The 18,273-nt window shown below is 40.8% G+C and overlaps 1 protein-coding gene across 11 annotated transcripts in view; it reads left to right on the top strand.

Annotated features, from left to right (window-relative positions):
* LOC126262390 (hemicentin-1) overlaps positions 1–18,273 on the top strand; it is a 1,144,740-nt gene that overhangs the window by 918,081 nt on the left and 208,386 nt on the right. For all 11 annotated transcript variants that reach the window (XR_007546725.1, XR_007546724.1, XR_007546726.1 and 8 more), the window contains exons 8-10: positions 5,357–5,535; positions 9,042–9,365; positions 13,244–13,510. Coding sequence is in view for 5 of the 11 variants with exons in the window: in XM_049958994.1 (XP_049814951.1) it covers positions 5,357–5,535; positions 9,042–9,365; positions 13,244–13,510 (770 nt within the window). In the remaining 6 variants the exon portion in view is untranslated. The remainder of the gene's footprint in view (positions 1–5,356; positions 5,536–9,041; positions 9,366–13,243; positions 13,511–18,273) is intronic.

Below are 18,273 nucleotides of genomic sequence, written 5' to 3'. Positions count from 1 at the left end.
AAATCGACTGAGGCGAATGCCACGAGGATAGATGTTTGAACACTAACGTTTGTGTGGTCCAGATGACTGTAAACTCAGAGTATGTGTAGAAAAGTATCCAGCAGTTAGTAGTTAAGATCGTTGCAGGAATATTGCATTAGCGACGCGCTGACTTCCCCTTCTCCCCTCCCAATTGCCACAAATTCCTTCATGAGCAACCGGAAAGGTCAAAGACCAAACTTAAACAGTGCAGAACCGTTACAGGAAGTGCACATGCCAAAATGCCTCTTCCCCGTCAAAGGGTACTATATAAGCATGCAAGTGACATAGCTGGAAGCGAGAGGATCGGTGCTCATAAAATGGGATTTTTACGCCATGACATTTCAGCTCAAATGGGACATTCGACTTCCATCTAGTCCGCGTAGTAATAAAGGACCATAAACCTTCGCCCACAGTGCTGACTCGACGAGGAAGCGCAGAACGAAAGAGGAAATGTCGGCATCTCGGCAAAGTCTGCTGCAGGTTAGACTAGCGGCACGTTCCATTGTCCAGAAAGGACAAACACCTTAGATAGCAATTCGCAGCTGAATGATGCTGCTGACATGCTGACTAGTGAAATGTACTTCTTCCGCACAAGTCTCTCTCTCTCTCTCTCTCTCTCTCTCTCTCTCTCTCTCTCTCACACACACACACACACACACACACACACACACACACATACAAACAATCACGAATATAAGAGGTACTTTTTTTTCTATAAGTGCCGTTTCTATATTAAACAAAAACAACTGCATTTTCAAAACAATTCTTGTTTTTAGAGGGAACCTTATTTTTCAGCACCAAGGAACCCATGTGAAACTTTCGCACTTTCATAGTTTTACATAGTGATAGTCTTTGAAATACGTGTAGTTCTTGGGACAAGGATTGGGTTCTTGGGTTGGGTTGTTTGGGGAGGAGACCAAACAGTGAGATCATCGGTCTCATCAGATTAGGGAAGGAAGTCGGCCGTGCCCTTTCAAAGGAACCATCCCGGCATATTCAAGGGAGGTGACAATAACAAAAATGTTTGTCGTTTCGGAAAGAACATTCGTTTAGAAAAGTCAACTTGTACGACGGGCAGAGATAATGAACTACTGCTGTGGTCACGGTTATTATATATGACAATGCTGTATACAAATTATGCAGTTACTAAGTACTTTAAAACAAATTAAATGGTATTTGTGGCAAGACAATATGAGAAGGGAGCCTCTTATTCGTGAATAATAATTTAGCTTCGTAAAATATAGGTATGAAGCTGGGCGTCCATGATGTCCTTTTGCCTGTGATAGCTAGAAGTCTGTTTTATGTTAAAATTTCCCAAAAATAATAAGTTTAAGCGCAAAATCGGTATGTAATGTCCTAAGCTGGTTAAAAAATCTTTCTAACGATACCTCATCATTCATCCTTATACAACCAGTATGTGTTGACGAAAAGGAATGTTCACTTGAGAAATAATATATGTGATAAATTAAGCAGTATTAAGGCACTTAATAATGAACATCCAACTTCCACTCTTATAAAAATCTGCCACCTGATTTGCCAACCCCTACTGAACGAAGTTTTAACGTCATCGAGGCTCTGAGCACCTGAATGTACTCGTATCTCCTTTTTTCACGTGCAGGAACAATTGGTAATTACTGGGTGCTACATCAGGACTTGGAAGAAAGGACATTTTTGACACAGCTTGACTAAAAGAAGGGATCTGCTGATAGGACACATTCTGAGGCATAAAGGAATGGTTATTTTGACGGAGGGAGCTGGGGTAAGCAAGAAATAGACGCAAATCAGGGTTTGGGTACAGTAAACAGGTTGCAGTAGATATGTACATCAGTTCGACTTTCCAGGGACTGTGGCATGCTGCACCATATATTAAATGTACGTCCACATGTTCCTGTAACGAATAATGCTTTACGTGCTACCAGTAACAACCTACATCGCCCCCTCCTTTAAAGAATTTGACACTCATACGTAAAACAGCTTCATATACCTGATTACTTTGCAAATGCGCTAATCTGTTAAATATTTGGCGTTAAGCATGTAATGCCATTATGGTTGAAATCGCAAAACTTTAAGTGTGTTGGTTTTGTTAGTTTCTGAGTATTCGTTCGCCCATAGGCTACTGAAATAGTGAAAACCAAAAATGAAAAAGCTTAGAAAAAGTTTGAAATTATGTTTAAAGTTTGTTGTAATTCGGTAAGTGCTCTCATTATAAAACACTGGCTGAGTATATTCTGGGTAATTTGCGCTCCGTTTTAAGCAAAAGCTAGTTTTCTAACACTTCTCAATGTTTATGACGTAACATCCTGAACTATGTGTCGTACAATTATATATATTTGATGGTAAATTCCATGTGGTATGTGGATACTTTGTGTAAATGTATTCCGAAAAGAATTAGTGGTAAAGAAGTAATAAATAAAAACTTTATGCCAGAGTCTTAAGTTTTACTGCATGAAAAGCGAAAATGTAGTAAGCCATAAACTTTTTTCCATTCATCATTTAGGGTGTGAGTTGTGGGGTAGTCAGAAGTTTCGTAAAGGTTTGACGTAATATATATAGTTTGTTAGAAGCTGCCAAGTGCTCTCATTCTCAAGTATTGGATGAATAGAGTTTGGATATTTGTGCGCCATAAGTTGCGCTGCCTCAAGTTATCTACACAGTTTCTAACTTCACTACTTGACTTATTGTGTTAAACCTTTAACGTAATTTATACCTCTTAATGAGTAGATTATTTTAAACTTTTATATTCGCTTAATAATTGCATAAAATGCAGAAAGTCATATTTTTGCACCGGTCAAAACTGTTAGATAGGCAACCTGCAACAGTGACCGGATGACGATTTTAGTCGTTTAATAATATAACCAGTGCTGAACTATAAACAGTGATATACTCAACTGTAGACACTATGCAGGCGATTGCTTATTGTTTCTCAAGACAGCACCACCAATGTCGATGAGGCAAGGAATGGTTTGCTATGAAAGATGAGCAGTTTCCAAGACTGTACCCATGCACACTGTTACAAAATACCTCGGCTGCCTAACATATCCATTTCCTGGCAAAAACAAGCAGACGCCGTCAGAACATGCGATGAAGGCCCAACGGTACCACCGACCGGACGCCGTGTCATCCTCCGCCCTTCGGCGTCACAAGGGGCGTACACAGAGGAACATGTCAGTTTTGGTGACCGGTGCTGCTACTTCTCAATCAAGTACCTCCTCAATTGGCCTCACGAGGGCTGAGTGTACCCCGCTTGCCAACAGATCCAACAGCACTCAGCAGACCTGAACGTTGACCCATCCAAATGCTAGCCAAGCCCGACAGTGCTCAACTTCGGTGACCTGAATGGGAACTGTGTTACCACTGCGGCAAGGCCGCTGGTTTCCATTTGCTGGCAGTGGTTCCTTATACCAAGGTACTTAGTTTAGAACCAGTACGGTGTGTATAATTTGGACTCTGAATGTTGGCAAATACAGAAAAGATTTTCCCTTTGACTGTTCAGAGGTGTCACTAAACCAGCCCAAATATGTAAATAACCATGCATAAGCAGCGCCTATTAGACGGAGAGGGTCCGACAGTCGATCAGTTCCAGACATTCCACCAGGAAGAAGGTACACGGCTCGTGCTGTCTGTAGTTCAACAATGTCTAGACGGTCAATACCGCGGTTCGATCGAGTCCGTATTGTTACTTTGTGCCAGGAAGGGCTCTCAACAAGGAAAGTGTCCAGGCGTCTCGGAGTGAACCAAAGCGATGTTGTTCAGACATGTAGGAGATACAGAAAGACAGGAACTGTCGATGACAAGCCTCGCTCAGGCCGCCGAAAGGCTACTACTGCAGTGGATGACCGCTACCTACGGTTTACGGCTCGGAGGAGCTCTGACAGCAACGCCACCATGTTGAATAATGCTTTTCGTGCAGCCACTGGACGTCGTGTTACGACTCAAACTGTGCGCAATAGGCTGCATGATGCGTCCATGGCGACGTCCATCTTTGCAACCACGACACCATGCAGCGCGGTACAGATGGGCCCAACAACATGCCGAATGGACCGCTCAGGATTGGCATCACTTTCTCTTCACCCATGAGTGTCGCATATGCCTTCAACCAGACAATCGTCGGAGATGTGTTTGGAGGCAACCTGGTCAGGCTGAACGCCTTAGACATACTGTCCAGCGAGTGCAGCAAGGTGGAGGTTCCCTGCTGTTTTGGGGTGGCACTATGTGGGGCCGATGTACGGCGCTGGTGTTCATGGAAGGCGCCGTGACTGCTGTTCGATACTTCTTGAATGCCATCCTCCGACCGATAGTGCAACCACATCGACAGCATATTGGCGAGGCATTCGTCTTCATGGACGACAATTCGCGCCCCCATCGTGCACATCTTTTGAATGACTTCCTTCAAGATAACGACATCGCTCGACTAGAATAGCCAACACGTTCTCCAGACATGAAACTATGGAACATGCCTGGGATACATTGAAAAGGGCGGGAACGCCAGCTCTGAAGGTCTCGCTGTATGATGGTACAACATGCAATATGTGGTTTTCATGAGCAATAAAAAGGTTGGAAATGATGTTTATGTTGACCTCTATTCCAGTTTTCTGTACAGGTTCCGGGATCTCGGAACCGAGATGATGCAAAACTTTTTTGATGTGTGTAAGTCGTCAGAGTAGCCTTCGTCCATGCGCCTTTGTTAATAGTCAGTAAAGAGAAGTGTTTCTTTTTTGGTGACTGAAAGTAACATATACCGAGCGAAGTGGCGCAGCGATTCACACACTGGACTGGCATCGGTATGACGAAGGTTCAAACCCGCGTCTGGACGTCCAGATTTAGTGTTTCCCTGATTCTCCTAAATCGCCCCAGGTAAATGCCGGGATGGTTCCTTTGAAAGGGCACGACCAATTTCCTTCCCCATCCTTGACATAGTCCGAGTTGTGCTCCGTCTCTAATGACCTCGACGTAGACGGTATGTTAAACCCGCCGGCCGGAGTGGCCGTGCGGTTCTAGGCGCTACAGTCCGGAACCGCGTACGGTCGCAGGTTCGAATCCTGCCTCGGGCATGGATTTGTGTGATGTCCTTAGGTTAGTTAGTTTTAAGTAGTTCTAAGTTCTAGGGGACTGATGACCACAGCAGTTAAGTCCCATAGTGCTCAGAACCATTTGAACCATTTTGAACGTTAAACCCAATCTTCCTTCGTTCCTTAAAAATGTCATAGATATTTACTGTCAGTAACCAGTCGACAAGTTTTAGGAAGAACATACTGTAGAGTTGTGGCAGTGAACGTTGTATTTGCTTGGTAGTGCTGTGCCTGATGATGAGAATGGGGCTTGGTGTTGTGCGCAGGTACCGGGACAAGCAACTGGTAGTGCTGAACGCCGACCACTACGAGGGCGGCACCACCGACCAGACGACGCTGCTCATCAAGAACGCGACGCGATTCGACCAGGGCGTCTACGAGTGCGGCCTGGAGAACGACGTGGGCGCCGAGAACTCCACCAACAGTGTCAACGTTTCCGTCTACTGTGAGTTCCATAGGGCATGCAAGCGCAGGCTGGGGTACTTCACTATAGTCGATATTTCCAGATGGGTCATGTGTTCTATCATATAATTTACTACAGAAATTCTTTATATGCTTTAAAATTTCTACCTTTTCCGTTATGCGCCCATTATCACCGTCAATTGCTATGATTTGGTCTGACAATTGACATACTCAAGCTTACAGGGGAGGAAACAGAGAAACATCGGGCTAAAGTCTTTACTTCGTGTATACAGAACGGCAGCATCCCAACCTGCTTGAACAAAGCAAACGTAATCTCACTACATAAGAAGGGAAGTATTCTCGATCTGAAGAACTACCGCCCCATTAACTTACTTTCTGCTATATATGAAGCTGTTGTGTACAAAGTTCCGCGTAGTCAGCGCGTACACTACTTTCCCACTAGAGCGCGCCCCGCTAAGCACAACAGCGCAGGCGCAGCGCTCGTCCGCCTCCGCACTACGAGATGGCGCTGCCATAGAGACGGACCAAATTCTGCTTCCACAGATCCGCGTATTAATATGTAACACAGCCAATGAGATTGCTGCTAATGTAGAACCTTTTCTTCTTGTGGATCACACTCGCGCAGTGATACATGAACGCGTGAGGTATTATAACGAGTGTACAGACCTCCAATTAGTCAGTCTGTACCAGTCTGCATTAGTCTGTACGAGTTCTACATTTGTCTGTACCAGTCTATAGTCAAGTTTCAGTCTGCGCCTAATAAGATTACCATATTCCTGTACATAGCCATGAAGATAAATGTATAGACACTTTTGTCAAGTATCAGAGATACATGTGAGAATAAGATTAACGTACCAATACCAAAGGAACTTCAGACTGTCAATTGTAAATAGCATCCAGAACCAAGTTAAATAATTTTATGCTTGTTATTATTTTAATAAATGTGTGTGAAAATTAATCAAGTTCTATTTAAAGTTGGTCACCGTCAATCTGCTACTCTAAGCGTGCAAGTGGCATTTCCATCGTCTGACTTAACGGCAGAAGATAAACACGCCACGATAAGTCCACGAGACATATTGCTGACACTCGCTACTACGTTAGAGCGACAAATCAAATAATCTGATGGTGTGTGCACGGAAGGTCTTACAGTATGCACACCACAGAAATGTTCACTAAAGTCCTGATAAAACGCATTAAAATGGTAGTAGAGACTGCACAGCCCATAGAACAAGCTGGATTCCGCAGTGGTTTCAGTACAATAGACCATATAAACACACTGCGTGAGGTAATTAGTCGAGCAAATGAGTATGAAATGCCACTATGCAGAGCCTTCATTGACTTCGAAAAAGCCTTTGATTCTGTCAGCCAAACTGCAGTCATACAAGCACTGGCCGAGCAAGGAGTGGAAACAAAATATATGAACATATTGTGCAGCGTTTGTGACATGTCTGTAGCATCTATCAACATAAGAAAAAACAAGTGCGAATTTCCCATTGGAAAAGGTGTTAAGCAGGGCGATCCTATGTCCCTGAAGTTATTTATAGCAGTTCTCGAGATGGCTATGTCCAAAATTATTTGGAACAACAAAGGATAAATGGTAAAAGGCTCGCCAACCTGAGATTTGCAGACGATATAGTGGTCTTAGCTAACAGTAAGATGGAAATGCCGTCCTCTATAAAAGACTTAACAGATCGTTGTCAGGAAGTTGGATTTGAAATAAATCACTCTAAAACTAAGGTTATACATAAGAAGTGGGCAGCTGCAGGACAATAACACTGAACGGCAACATCCTAAATAATGTCACAGAATACGTTTATCTGGGGCAATTAATTGACACAAAAGGGGATTTGAAACCTAAAATTTTTCTTCGAATTAAGCTGGCTTGGAGGGCTTACGGAAGGAATGCAACACTTTTCAAATCTAACATGCCAGTCTAATTAAAGAAGACAGTTTTTGATCAGTGTGTCCTATCGGTTTTAACGTACGGGTGTGAAACTTGAACTTTAAATGAATTTTTCAAAAGGAAATTTAGAACTGCTCAGAGAGCTATGGAAAGATCAGTGTTAGGTCTCACTAAGAAAGATCGACAGAAAAGTGAAGACATACGAGCAATAACAATAGTAAAAGATATTATAGAGCGAGTTAAGACTCTAAAATAGCAGTGTGCAGGACATATTGCACGAACAAAGGATGGAAGATGGACAAAATAAGTTTTAAAGTGGAGTCCCAGAGAAAAACGAAGACCACCAGGGAGACCACCTGATCGCTGGGATAAGGAACTCAGTAAAGTTGGCTTCAACTGGCAGAAGACAGCAGCGGACAGGAATGAATGGAAACACCTCTTAAAATGTATTTGATAACATAAAGAGGCTAGATCTTGTGTAGATTGAATTAGGTGAACAATAAATATATGCCTGACAAAGAAAGTGAAGCATCCAGAAGACATGGCCACATGTCAGTGTAACTTCGTACACATACACACGATCAGCGAGTGTGTACATCATTAGAGTTGTAATTCTGTGTGACAGGTACAATGATCATCAGAGTGTACTGGTGGCGTTCGTGCTTTGTGATGTTACCAGGCCTGGTAGAGTATATATAAATGGTGTGAACAGTGCCATGTTTTCTGTCCACATCCTGTGCCTAGGTGCAAACCACAAACAGAGCAGTAGTTGTCAAAAGCTGGGCACTGAACGTAAACCAGTAGTGAAGCCAAGACAGTCTAGAAACTAAGCTGGGTCGCAGTCGCAACGGTATGCTGATAAACTAAGAGCTTCATACGGCACATCACAATAGAAGACAGGCTGGCCGGCTGCCTCTCAAGGGGAGCGTGCGAACATCCCCTCACCGATTTGATTCATACTGACAGGATTTGTAGGGGATGAATAGGACTTCAACATACAGGGTTACAATTATTGGACCCTATTAGAATAAAAAATGAAAATTAGTTACAAACTACGGCGTGCACATTATATTCAACATATAAACGTCACTACAGATGCTCCGGTTTAGGTTATGGCATGTTCGATATGCCTAACAGCGGCGATGATGTGGCGCAGACGAATAACGAAATTCTGCATGACCCGCTGAAGTGTCGGGACATCGATGCTGTCTATGACCTCCTGAATCGCTGATTTCAGCTCAGCAACAGTTCCGGGGTTATTGCTATACATCTTGTGTTTAACGCCACAAGCCAGCCGGGTGGCCGAGCGGTTCTAGGCGCTACAGTCTGGAACCGTTCGACCGCTACGGTCGCAGGTTCGAATCCTGCCTCGGGCATGGATATGTGTGATGTCCTTAGGTTAGTTAGGTTTAGGTGTTTCTATGTTCTAGGGGACTAATGACCTCAGAAGTTAAGTCCCATAGTGCTCAGAGTCATTTGAACCATTTAACTCCGCAAAAACGAGTAGCATGCGTTCACATCTGGAGAATCTGCCCGTTTACATATATCTCTGTATTTGAATATGCATGCTTTGGCGCTTCAGTGTAGATCCCTAGCTTACGCGCGTGTTCGCTCACTGCCCACAGTCAAGCCCGTAGTGCGGTTGTCGATGGAGCCGGAGACACCGGTGAGCGAGGTGTCGCGACTGAACATCACACTGCTGTGCGAGGTGCTGGCGGGCAACCCGGCCACGCTGACCGCGGTGCGCTGGTACCTGGACGGCGAGCTTCTCAAGCAGCTGCCCGACTGCAACGGCACAGACGACGCGGCAGCCACCTTCTGCGACGTAGACCCCAGCCGGCTCATGCTGGAGGACGTGGGCCGTGGCTTCCACGCCAACTACTCGTGCGAGGGCATGAACGACGCCGGCTGGGGGCCCACCTCGCCGGACCGCGAGCTCGTCGTCTTCTGTGAGTCTCATTCTTTCACCTTTACTTGTAGACTTCCGTTAAAACACGTTTCACACAAACGGCTTTCTGGCCAAAATCCACTACAGGGTATGGGTTTGCGTCACATGCTTGCCTGTAAATTTGTCGCCAACCGCATCGCGAGAGGATCAGTGTAGTCAGTGACTGTGCACAGTATGGTGTTCTAAAGTTACATGTGCTGGATAGATATAATCGTAAGAAAAGAGGAAGCAGTAATTTTCTTGACATCTTCCACACGGCATAAACGCCGCATTTTTATCCCTAAGTTTTCCTTACAATCCCTTCTTGGGAGCCGGCCGCGGTCGCCGAGCGGCTCTAGGCGCTTCAGTCTTCAGTCCGGAACCGCGCGACTGCTAAAGTCGCAGGTTCGAATCCTGCCTCGGGCATGGATGTGTGTGATGTCCTTAGTTAGGTTTAAGTAGTTCTAAGTTCTAGGGGACTGATGACCTGAGATGTTCAGTTCCATAGTGCTCAGAGCCATTTATTCACCCGTTCGGGTTCATTCGGCTCAGCTCGTCTAGCTCCGTCCCCTTTTATTCTGCGGAAAGATTTTTATTTCTAGATGCGACGGGAATTCCCCTGACAGAGACATCATGTACACCGCGCACGTATTAAAAAATCAGATTCGTTTAGAAATCAGCTTCTAATGGGCTCAAAATATTCAAAAGGTAACTGACATGCGTTTCAAAACCATATGAATAAACAATGGACCAACATGCGCTGGATACAAGGCACTTTGTGAAACAAGATTTTCTTCTTTAAGAAAATGAATTTGGCGCCCCCTGGATACCCCAGTATGCCGCCTCCTCATAGATCTGGGCCTAGTACCTAGCAAGCTGTTTGCCAATACATTTTCATCGCTAATTGTTGAAAATAGTTGTTTCAGCTATAACAAAAAGATGCAATCATAGCATGTTTAATTGTGGTCTCGTGTTTGTCATTTATTGCACCAAGAAGGGAACAGTACCGTCACTACCAGCATGTTTCGATTCTTCTGGTGCCTCTGGCCAATGGCGCCAGCCAACCTGCCTGTCCCATGCTGTAGAGATCCTATAATGGAGCCTTACCATGCTGAGCTTCGTCACAGTATCCGCCCAGCCTACATATGAAGCTGCAAGCTTCACAAGCATGAAGGATCAATCGGTTTGTACAAGCATCCTTGATCTTCTGTAGGATAACTTTGTGAAACATTTGTATTGTTCAAGCTGCTTGAGGCTTGATCGATTTTCAGTCATGCAAAATTGTGCAAGGATACTGAAGTGCATGTGCTTTAGTGCGTGTACCAACAATATAATTATAAGGTTGTATTTAATTGGTACATAAGGTTGTAGCGGTTTTGTTTTCCATGTTGGCATTCCAGTTTCAACACTTTTATTTATCGATTGTCGAGTTTTATTTGTTAATTCATGTTGTTATCTGTGTTTATGTATAGTAATTTTGTGATTTGGAGGATGTGAGTGGACCTGTGGACGCTAGAAAATGGAGTGCCAAGTGGAGAAATCGTAACATTTCCGACATATCCTTCTGTCTGAGTTCAGCTAAGGGGTGACAGCAGGCAGGAACATTTGTCCTATGTATGGGGTTAATAACATAGGACAGAGGATGTCAAACAAATAGTTTTCTCGTTTTAACATTAGTGACTCTCCACGGTCAGAAAGTCCTTCGCGGTTTGATGGAAATCATTTAAATCAATTAATCCACATCGTTCCATGTTAGTGTATGGTACTCGACAACTGGCAATTGTGATGGAACTGTGATCATTCCAACATCATGCAACATTTGCATCCAATGAGGAAACTTCAAAAACTGGGTGTAACGGTTCCGCATGTCCTAAGCTAAAATCACAATATCAGCGGATGTGCATCTATGCTTGCCCATCATCAGTTGGTTTGTGAACATCATCAACCATTCCTATCCTGTATCATTACTGGTGATGAGAAATGGTGTCTTTATGCTAGCATAAGGAAAAGAAAGGAATGATTGAGCCCAAATAAAGTAGCAACTGCCTGTACAAAGACGTAAATGCATCCGAAAAAGATAATGTTGCGCATGTGGTGAGAAAGGACAGTGGTTTGGTGTACTATAAATTTTTCCCCCGTGTGGAACCATCACTCCTGACGTTTGTTGTCAACAATTGAAACTTCTTGCAGGTGCAATCCAAGAACAATAACCAAGAAGACTGCGTGAAGTGATGCTACTCCATTATAATGCCCATCCGCATTCTGCTAAGACTGACCAAAAAAAAAAAACTATACCGGAGTTGGGTTGGGAAGTCATTCTACATCCACCTTATTCATCTGATCTTGCACCCTCGATTTGTACCTTTACTTTTACCTATCGAACAGCCTTCGAGGAACTTCCTTTCCTTCGCGCCTCAAAACCATGTGATTTCTACAGTTGCGGCATCCAAAAGTTACCCATCATTGACAGACTGTTGCAAATAATGAAGGAGAATATATGATTTATGACTAAAGTCTCTGTTATGCTACGAACTTATGCACCCAATACCTATCCAGTTGTATTATATTTTCAAAAATGGGTTAGTATCATTGATATAATACCTTATGCTGGTAAGTTTTACATGCGAAGTTACAGATTTATCACATACTTCCTTTGGCGGTATAAAGAGCTCTCTTTTTCTTCAAGCAGCTGTTCTTTCACCTGTCTATGCTTCAAATTATCTGTATGAAAACTGCACATGAAATCTTGTTTTCTTATTTCACATAAAAGAGTGCAAAAAGTTTCCAAAGATGCCTTAGTTTGTTTGTTTCAAGAAAATATCGCCAGAGATATTATGTCCCAAAGTTGCTGAAAACTCAGGGGTATATGGTAGATAGCAATACTACAGATTCAAACAAATGGCTGTGTGAGTACTTCACATGAAATTTCATCAAAATCCTTGAGGTCTTGCTGGAATCAATAGACCATTTGGCGTGTAATGAGTAATGACCCATAATCAAAAGGGTTGAGAATCCATGTACTGGCAACAGAGAGGTGCAGTTCTGTTTTGAATTGTGTTGGTACTGTAGTCAGCTACATGGAAACCTTTATACGTAATTGTTGAAAATACAAAAAATTAATGTTTGATAATTTTTAGTACCATATACTGGTTTAACAATTTTCTGTTCTAGATAGTGATGCAATATATAACAATTGTTAATCTTTACAATTATTTTGATTAAATGTTCAGTACCAGAAATAATAAATAATTTATAAGAATGAGCTGTAATTATATTATAAATTGCACAAAAACTTTATGGAATAAAACATACAAGTGGACAGTTTGTAGAGTATGGATAGATAGGTATGTAAATTGATAGATAGATTGTTCACAGATTGAGTGGGAAAATAAGAATATATCAACAAAAAATGTTGTATGTGCTTTTATTTTTAGAGAAGTGAGCAACTGTTTTATATTTATACTCATTTGTCTTCTAGAACACAAGCATTTCAGATATGACCACAGAGTAACAATATTCAGAATATCATTCTAAAATGAAAATGTATTCCACAGAGCTAACCACAAAATTATACTGAACACTTTTACATTAACTTAAGGGGTCTTCGTGGACTGTTTTGGGGCAGTACAGATTGCACACACTACACCTGTAAAGCCATTGGTGTCAAAACACAAAGTAGACTTAATGTATACATTTCATGTGACTCAATAAATCAACTTGTGAAACAGAGAAAATACAAATTATTGCTTGTAAAAAGTGTAGTATTCAGGATTTTAGAAATGCCTGACTTTGAGAATTATGGTTACGTTATCAGTGACCATTCTGAACATGTTGTCTACAGAAATCACATATTAATGCTTTTTGAAGAAAAATATTAAGAATCTCATGTTTTCATAACAGATCCTCCTGGACCTGCAACATTGGTGTATGAGCCTAGTCGAGTTGTGAAGAAAGGCACAGTGACGTTAACGTGCAGTGTGGAGGATCCAGGAAGACCAGAAACAACCAAATTCCGCTGGATCAGAGGATCTCATAACATATCAGCAGTAACATCAGCTAACTGGACAATTGACCCTGTATCATTAGAAACAGAATCAAATTTCACATGCCTTGCCTACAATGAAGGAGGAGAAGGAGAGCCAGCAACTGTTTTTATTGAAGTACTAGGTGAGTACTATTAATTGCAAGGATAAACCAATATCCCAATTAACCATTTCACCTGTTTGTTCAATTATTTCTAAATATGATAAATGTAGTTTGAGTGTAATAAATGCTTGATATAATGTTATTGTTAGTCTGTCTGGTTGTCTTTCTGTATGGTGTGAGATTCAGATTTTCTATATGAATTGCCATTTGTGCAATGACAGACAATATATGTTTTCTCTCTTCAGGCAATATATGTTAGAGCATTATATGTTTAAGAAATAATGAACATTTGAGTTGTGCATAACGGAACCACTCTTCAGCTTTATATGTCTGAAGAAAGGAACAAGATAGAAAAAGAGTACACAATCTTATCTAGTATATTGTATTTTTGTACTGTTATTAAGATGACACACATTCTTTTTCAATTCTGCTTCTTCAGAAACTGCCCAAAGATTTCTTAGAAGGAACCTACATAAATTTCCTCATACCAGTCTCTTAAACATGAACCTACTGGCATCATCACATCCATGTATATGTATTGTAAGAAAACATGAATCTGTCACACTTTTTATTTACCATCAGCGCTGGAATTATATCTGAATTACTACTTGCTCCATAATAAAGAAGCACACCAAATATTGCATTAACCAGCAAGGGAGCCCAAAATCAACTCAGGGATTACCATGTGCTTCCATAAAAAAAATTTTCATGTTGTTTACATCTTTTCATATTGACTACAAACCTAATTGGTATATGTTACTACAAGATGACTGATTTCTACCTGAAGATGACTGCATTAAGTGGTTGAAATTGAGTCACATTTTAATAACTATAACAGTCTACACAGATTAAAAACTTTTTTGCATTATATGGAAATTGTTTTTTATTTAATTTAACCATGTTAAATTTCATGGAAGGAGTAACAGGCTAGTTTTCTTCCCCCCCCCTCCCTCTCTCTCTCTCACTCTCTCCTGTATATAGATGCATTAAAAAGTAATAAACTAAACTAGAACACCACTTGCAGTTTCTTCACTAGGAAACTTAAGCTGTCAATCAGCTTATATTTGAGGGGCCCAGTGGAATAGGGGTACATGCCACCTGTGCAGTGATTTTGGTACAGGAAGACAGCTGATGCCATGTAATATTGTCGGTGGGAACTTCTAGCACAGTGGCATGTGCCCATTCCTTTAAAGAGAGTGGATTACATTTGCTGTTATTCAGGACTGACACATTCCCAGTGGAAAAGAGGCCCATACCAGTAATATCTCTGTGTCTCATGAGTCGATTCATCTCATTGGTTGACTTTTTTGGTTTCGGAAAGCCAATCAGAAAGCGTTTCTCAAATGTTGTTCATATGTTTTCAAGATGGTGGCAATAGGTGTTGCTATTAATGTTACGAAGAAAATGCAACATTACATGTAAAAAAAAAAAAAATCCTAAAGAAAATGAGTGGAAACATAATGAAAGGAAAAGATTAAGAAAGAATGGAAAAAAAATTTAAATCCCGAAAAAATAAGATTGTGCCTGAGAATGTGTTTTGTAGGCCCAGTGATCCATGCTGCAAAACTGTTTCTGCAAATACTCAAAATTGAATGAAGAACAGAAGGATGCAATATTTATTGAGTTTTATTTGTTGGGAGATTATAATGAGCAAAATTCTTATTTATTTGGATTAGTGCGGCCTAATAAGAGCAAAAACTTGTACCCAAAGAAGAGGAAGGTTCCAACAGTAAGCTTTCACGTATTTTATTCAAAACCCTCCAACTGCTGAGGTTGAAGTGTGTAAGACTGCAGTTTTAGCTGTTCATGTCGTTTCTGTTAAATGTTTGAGGACTGTCTGTAGCAATGAAGAATATGACTCTGAGAGTCATGAATCGACAACACATGTATCTGTACATACACCTAGACAAGGTGGAAGAGGTAAGCATTCTATCAGACCTCATGCCATTGATAATGAGAGAAAAAAATAAGGTTAGAAATCACATCGAAATGTTTCCAAGATACACATCACATTATAGTAGAATGCAGAATCTGAACAACTCCTACATAGCCTCTGTTCACTCGATTGCTGGAATGTATCATCTGTTCTGTGAAGATCTTCAAAATACAGCTGAAGTCCCAGTGAAAGAACATGTGTATGAAACCATTTTCAACACAGAATATAATATTGGTTTTAAATTGCCATTGATTGATACATGTCGTATTTGTTATTCTGCTAAGGCATGCCACAAACCGAATCCACAGACATCAAACTACACCTTGAGAAAGCTGAAGTTGCATTTAGTGCTCTGAAAAGTGACTCAAATGAGTCGAAACAGGATGGTAGTGATGCACAAGAGTGTCATTGAAGGCTCATCATTTATTCTGATTCGTGTGTTGGATAAAATAAAAACTATATTATCCTAGGTCTGTATTTGTACCTCTTAGATAAAAAATGTTTTGATGTTTTTGAGCACAAATTTCCCTTTCTTGGACGCACATTCCTCCCATGTGACAGGGTTGTTGGAGTTATTGAGAAGCTGAAAAGGTAGACACAGGCTGTATAAACTCCAGCAAAATGGGTTGAACTTATAAGAAAGAGGAAGCAAAAGAACCTATTCATTGTGGTTGAAATGAAGAAAGACGACTATGTGTCTTTGCCATCTATAATGAACAGTATTGTCAAACATAACGTTACTGTTGACAAAAGCCCGCAGACATCAGAAACACAATGGTGTTTAGATTAGTGAGCGCTGAACATTCTGTATGTATCAAATATTCACGCAATCAAACTGAGAAACCTGTGCGAGTTAGTTTACAGAAGTGCGTGGATGGTTTACGAAGCTTGCAGACTGCCAGTTAGTTCCTAATCATCCAAATGGATGTCAAATTTAGGCAGCAAAGTTCACGGATCTTCAAAGCTTACTGCAATTTGTGCCTCCAGTATATTCAAGTTTTTATCAGTCATTGATAAGTGATGGTAGTGACGATACAATGCAACAAGAAAACACTGATGAGGAGTTTGACTGTTAATCGTATTTGCAAAACACCATCTAGTTACTGTAACAACTGTTGGTATCACAGCAGGAGTTCACATTACTATACAAAATCATATTTCCTTACTTCCCATTCCCTGACACAACATACCCTGGTGGTATGTGGCCATTATCCACTGGGCCTCTCATTTGTATACATTGGAAAATTGCAATTGTAAAAATCATGCTGAATAGTTTGACAGTAGTGCTGCTTAACATTTCTCAATCAGTTAACTTTGACCCCCTCCTTTCCACATCCCATCAGTTTCATATTTACCAATTATTAACTATGTTTTTATTTTTACATAGCTGTCTTACATCAGGGGAATGTCCATGGAAACAAGATAACTTCTTCCTTTGTGACATTTTATGTGAGTTATTCATGGAGTGCTTTCCTTTCATTGACTGATAATCAAACCCATTGTCACATTAAACAGTACACTGATGATATTTCTGCTGTTGTAAACCTGGACTGCAGTAATGTATGAAAGTCAAAGCCTGCATATTGAGATTGGATTAATTTGGAATTACTTTGAACCTCTGATGAAGTTAGTTCTGTTCAGCCATCCTGATTTAGATTTCTCATGGTTTTCCGAGATCATTTCAGGCACAGCTGCTTTCTTCAGCAGGGTCATGACCAATCACCTGTTGTACCCGATAAAAATAATCTTATGTACTATATGTGCCTATATACTTGAGCTATTGATTTTCATTGTACCATCATTAAAAATCCTATATCATTATTGGGTGATCCCCGCTGTACCCCATAAAAATAATCTTACACATTTTATATGCCTATATACTTGAGCTATTTATTTTCATTGTACCATCATAAAAAATTCCTATACCATTATTGGATGATCCCCAGATGAATTAGTAACTAAATAAAAATAATAAAACTATACAGCATTGTTAACATTTCATTAGATCAGTTAAATTTTAACAATTTAATTTTCTTGTCTGTGATACTTAGGACACTTCTGGATTAGGCATATGTCCGTATCAAAGGTTATGTTCATCAGGCTAAAAAAAGCTTCCCATACATTTTAACAATATTATGAAAGGCATAGTTGCTACTCACCATATAGTGGAGGTGCTGAGTCGCAGATAGACACAACAAAAAGACTGTCAGAAAGTGAGTATTTGGACAAAAAGGCCTTCACCAGAAATAGACAACACACACACACTCAAATGCAATTGTAATTGCATTTGCATGAGTGCATCTGTGTATGTTGTCTATTTCCAATGAAGGCCTTGATTGGCCAAAAGCTCACTTTCTGACAATATTTATGTTGTGCCTATCTGCGACTCAGCATCTCCAGTATATGGTGAGTAGCAACTATCCTTTTCATGATATTGATGTGTTCTATACTGGATTTTACATTGTGTGATTTTCCCATACATTGCACATTTAACTATAATATTGATAGAGATTAGTAAATGTACTGGCCATTTCTTTATACAGTACTAATAAAAACTGATTCATTGTATGGAGATGTTGATGAGCTACACAGTATTATGGGCTAACATTCAGATTCTAGTCCATTATTTCCACCACACAAGTTGTTCACGCATACTTCGTGGTTCAATTAAACTCATGGTACTTCAAGTGCTGCAGTGCGGACTGTGTACATTGCAGGATGCTGAAACATTGTAGGTATGTTCATTAATCGATGTACTAATGGAGTATGCTGAAAAGATAGTAATTCCACTTTCTGCCATCAGCTGAAAATATGGCAGTGTAATCAGTCAGAATGTGAAATGGTCTCT

Source organism: Schistocerca nitens, chromosome 6, assembly GCF_023898315.1.
Source record: "Schistocerca nitens isolate TAMUIC-IGC-003100 chromosome 6, iqSchNite1.1, whole genome shotgun sequence".
In the NCBI taxonomy this organism is placed as follows: Eukaryota; Metazoa; Arthropoda; class Insecta; order Orthoptera; family Acrididae; genus Schistocerca; species Schistocerca nitens.
This window is presented reverse-complemented; position numbering and strand designations above follow the sequence as displayed.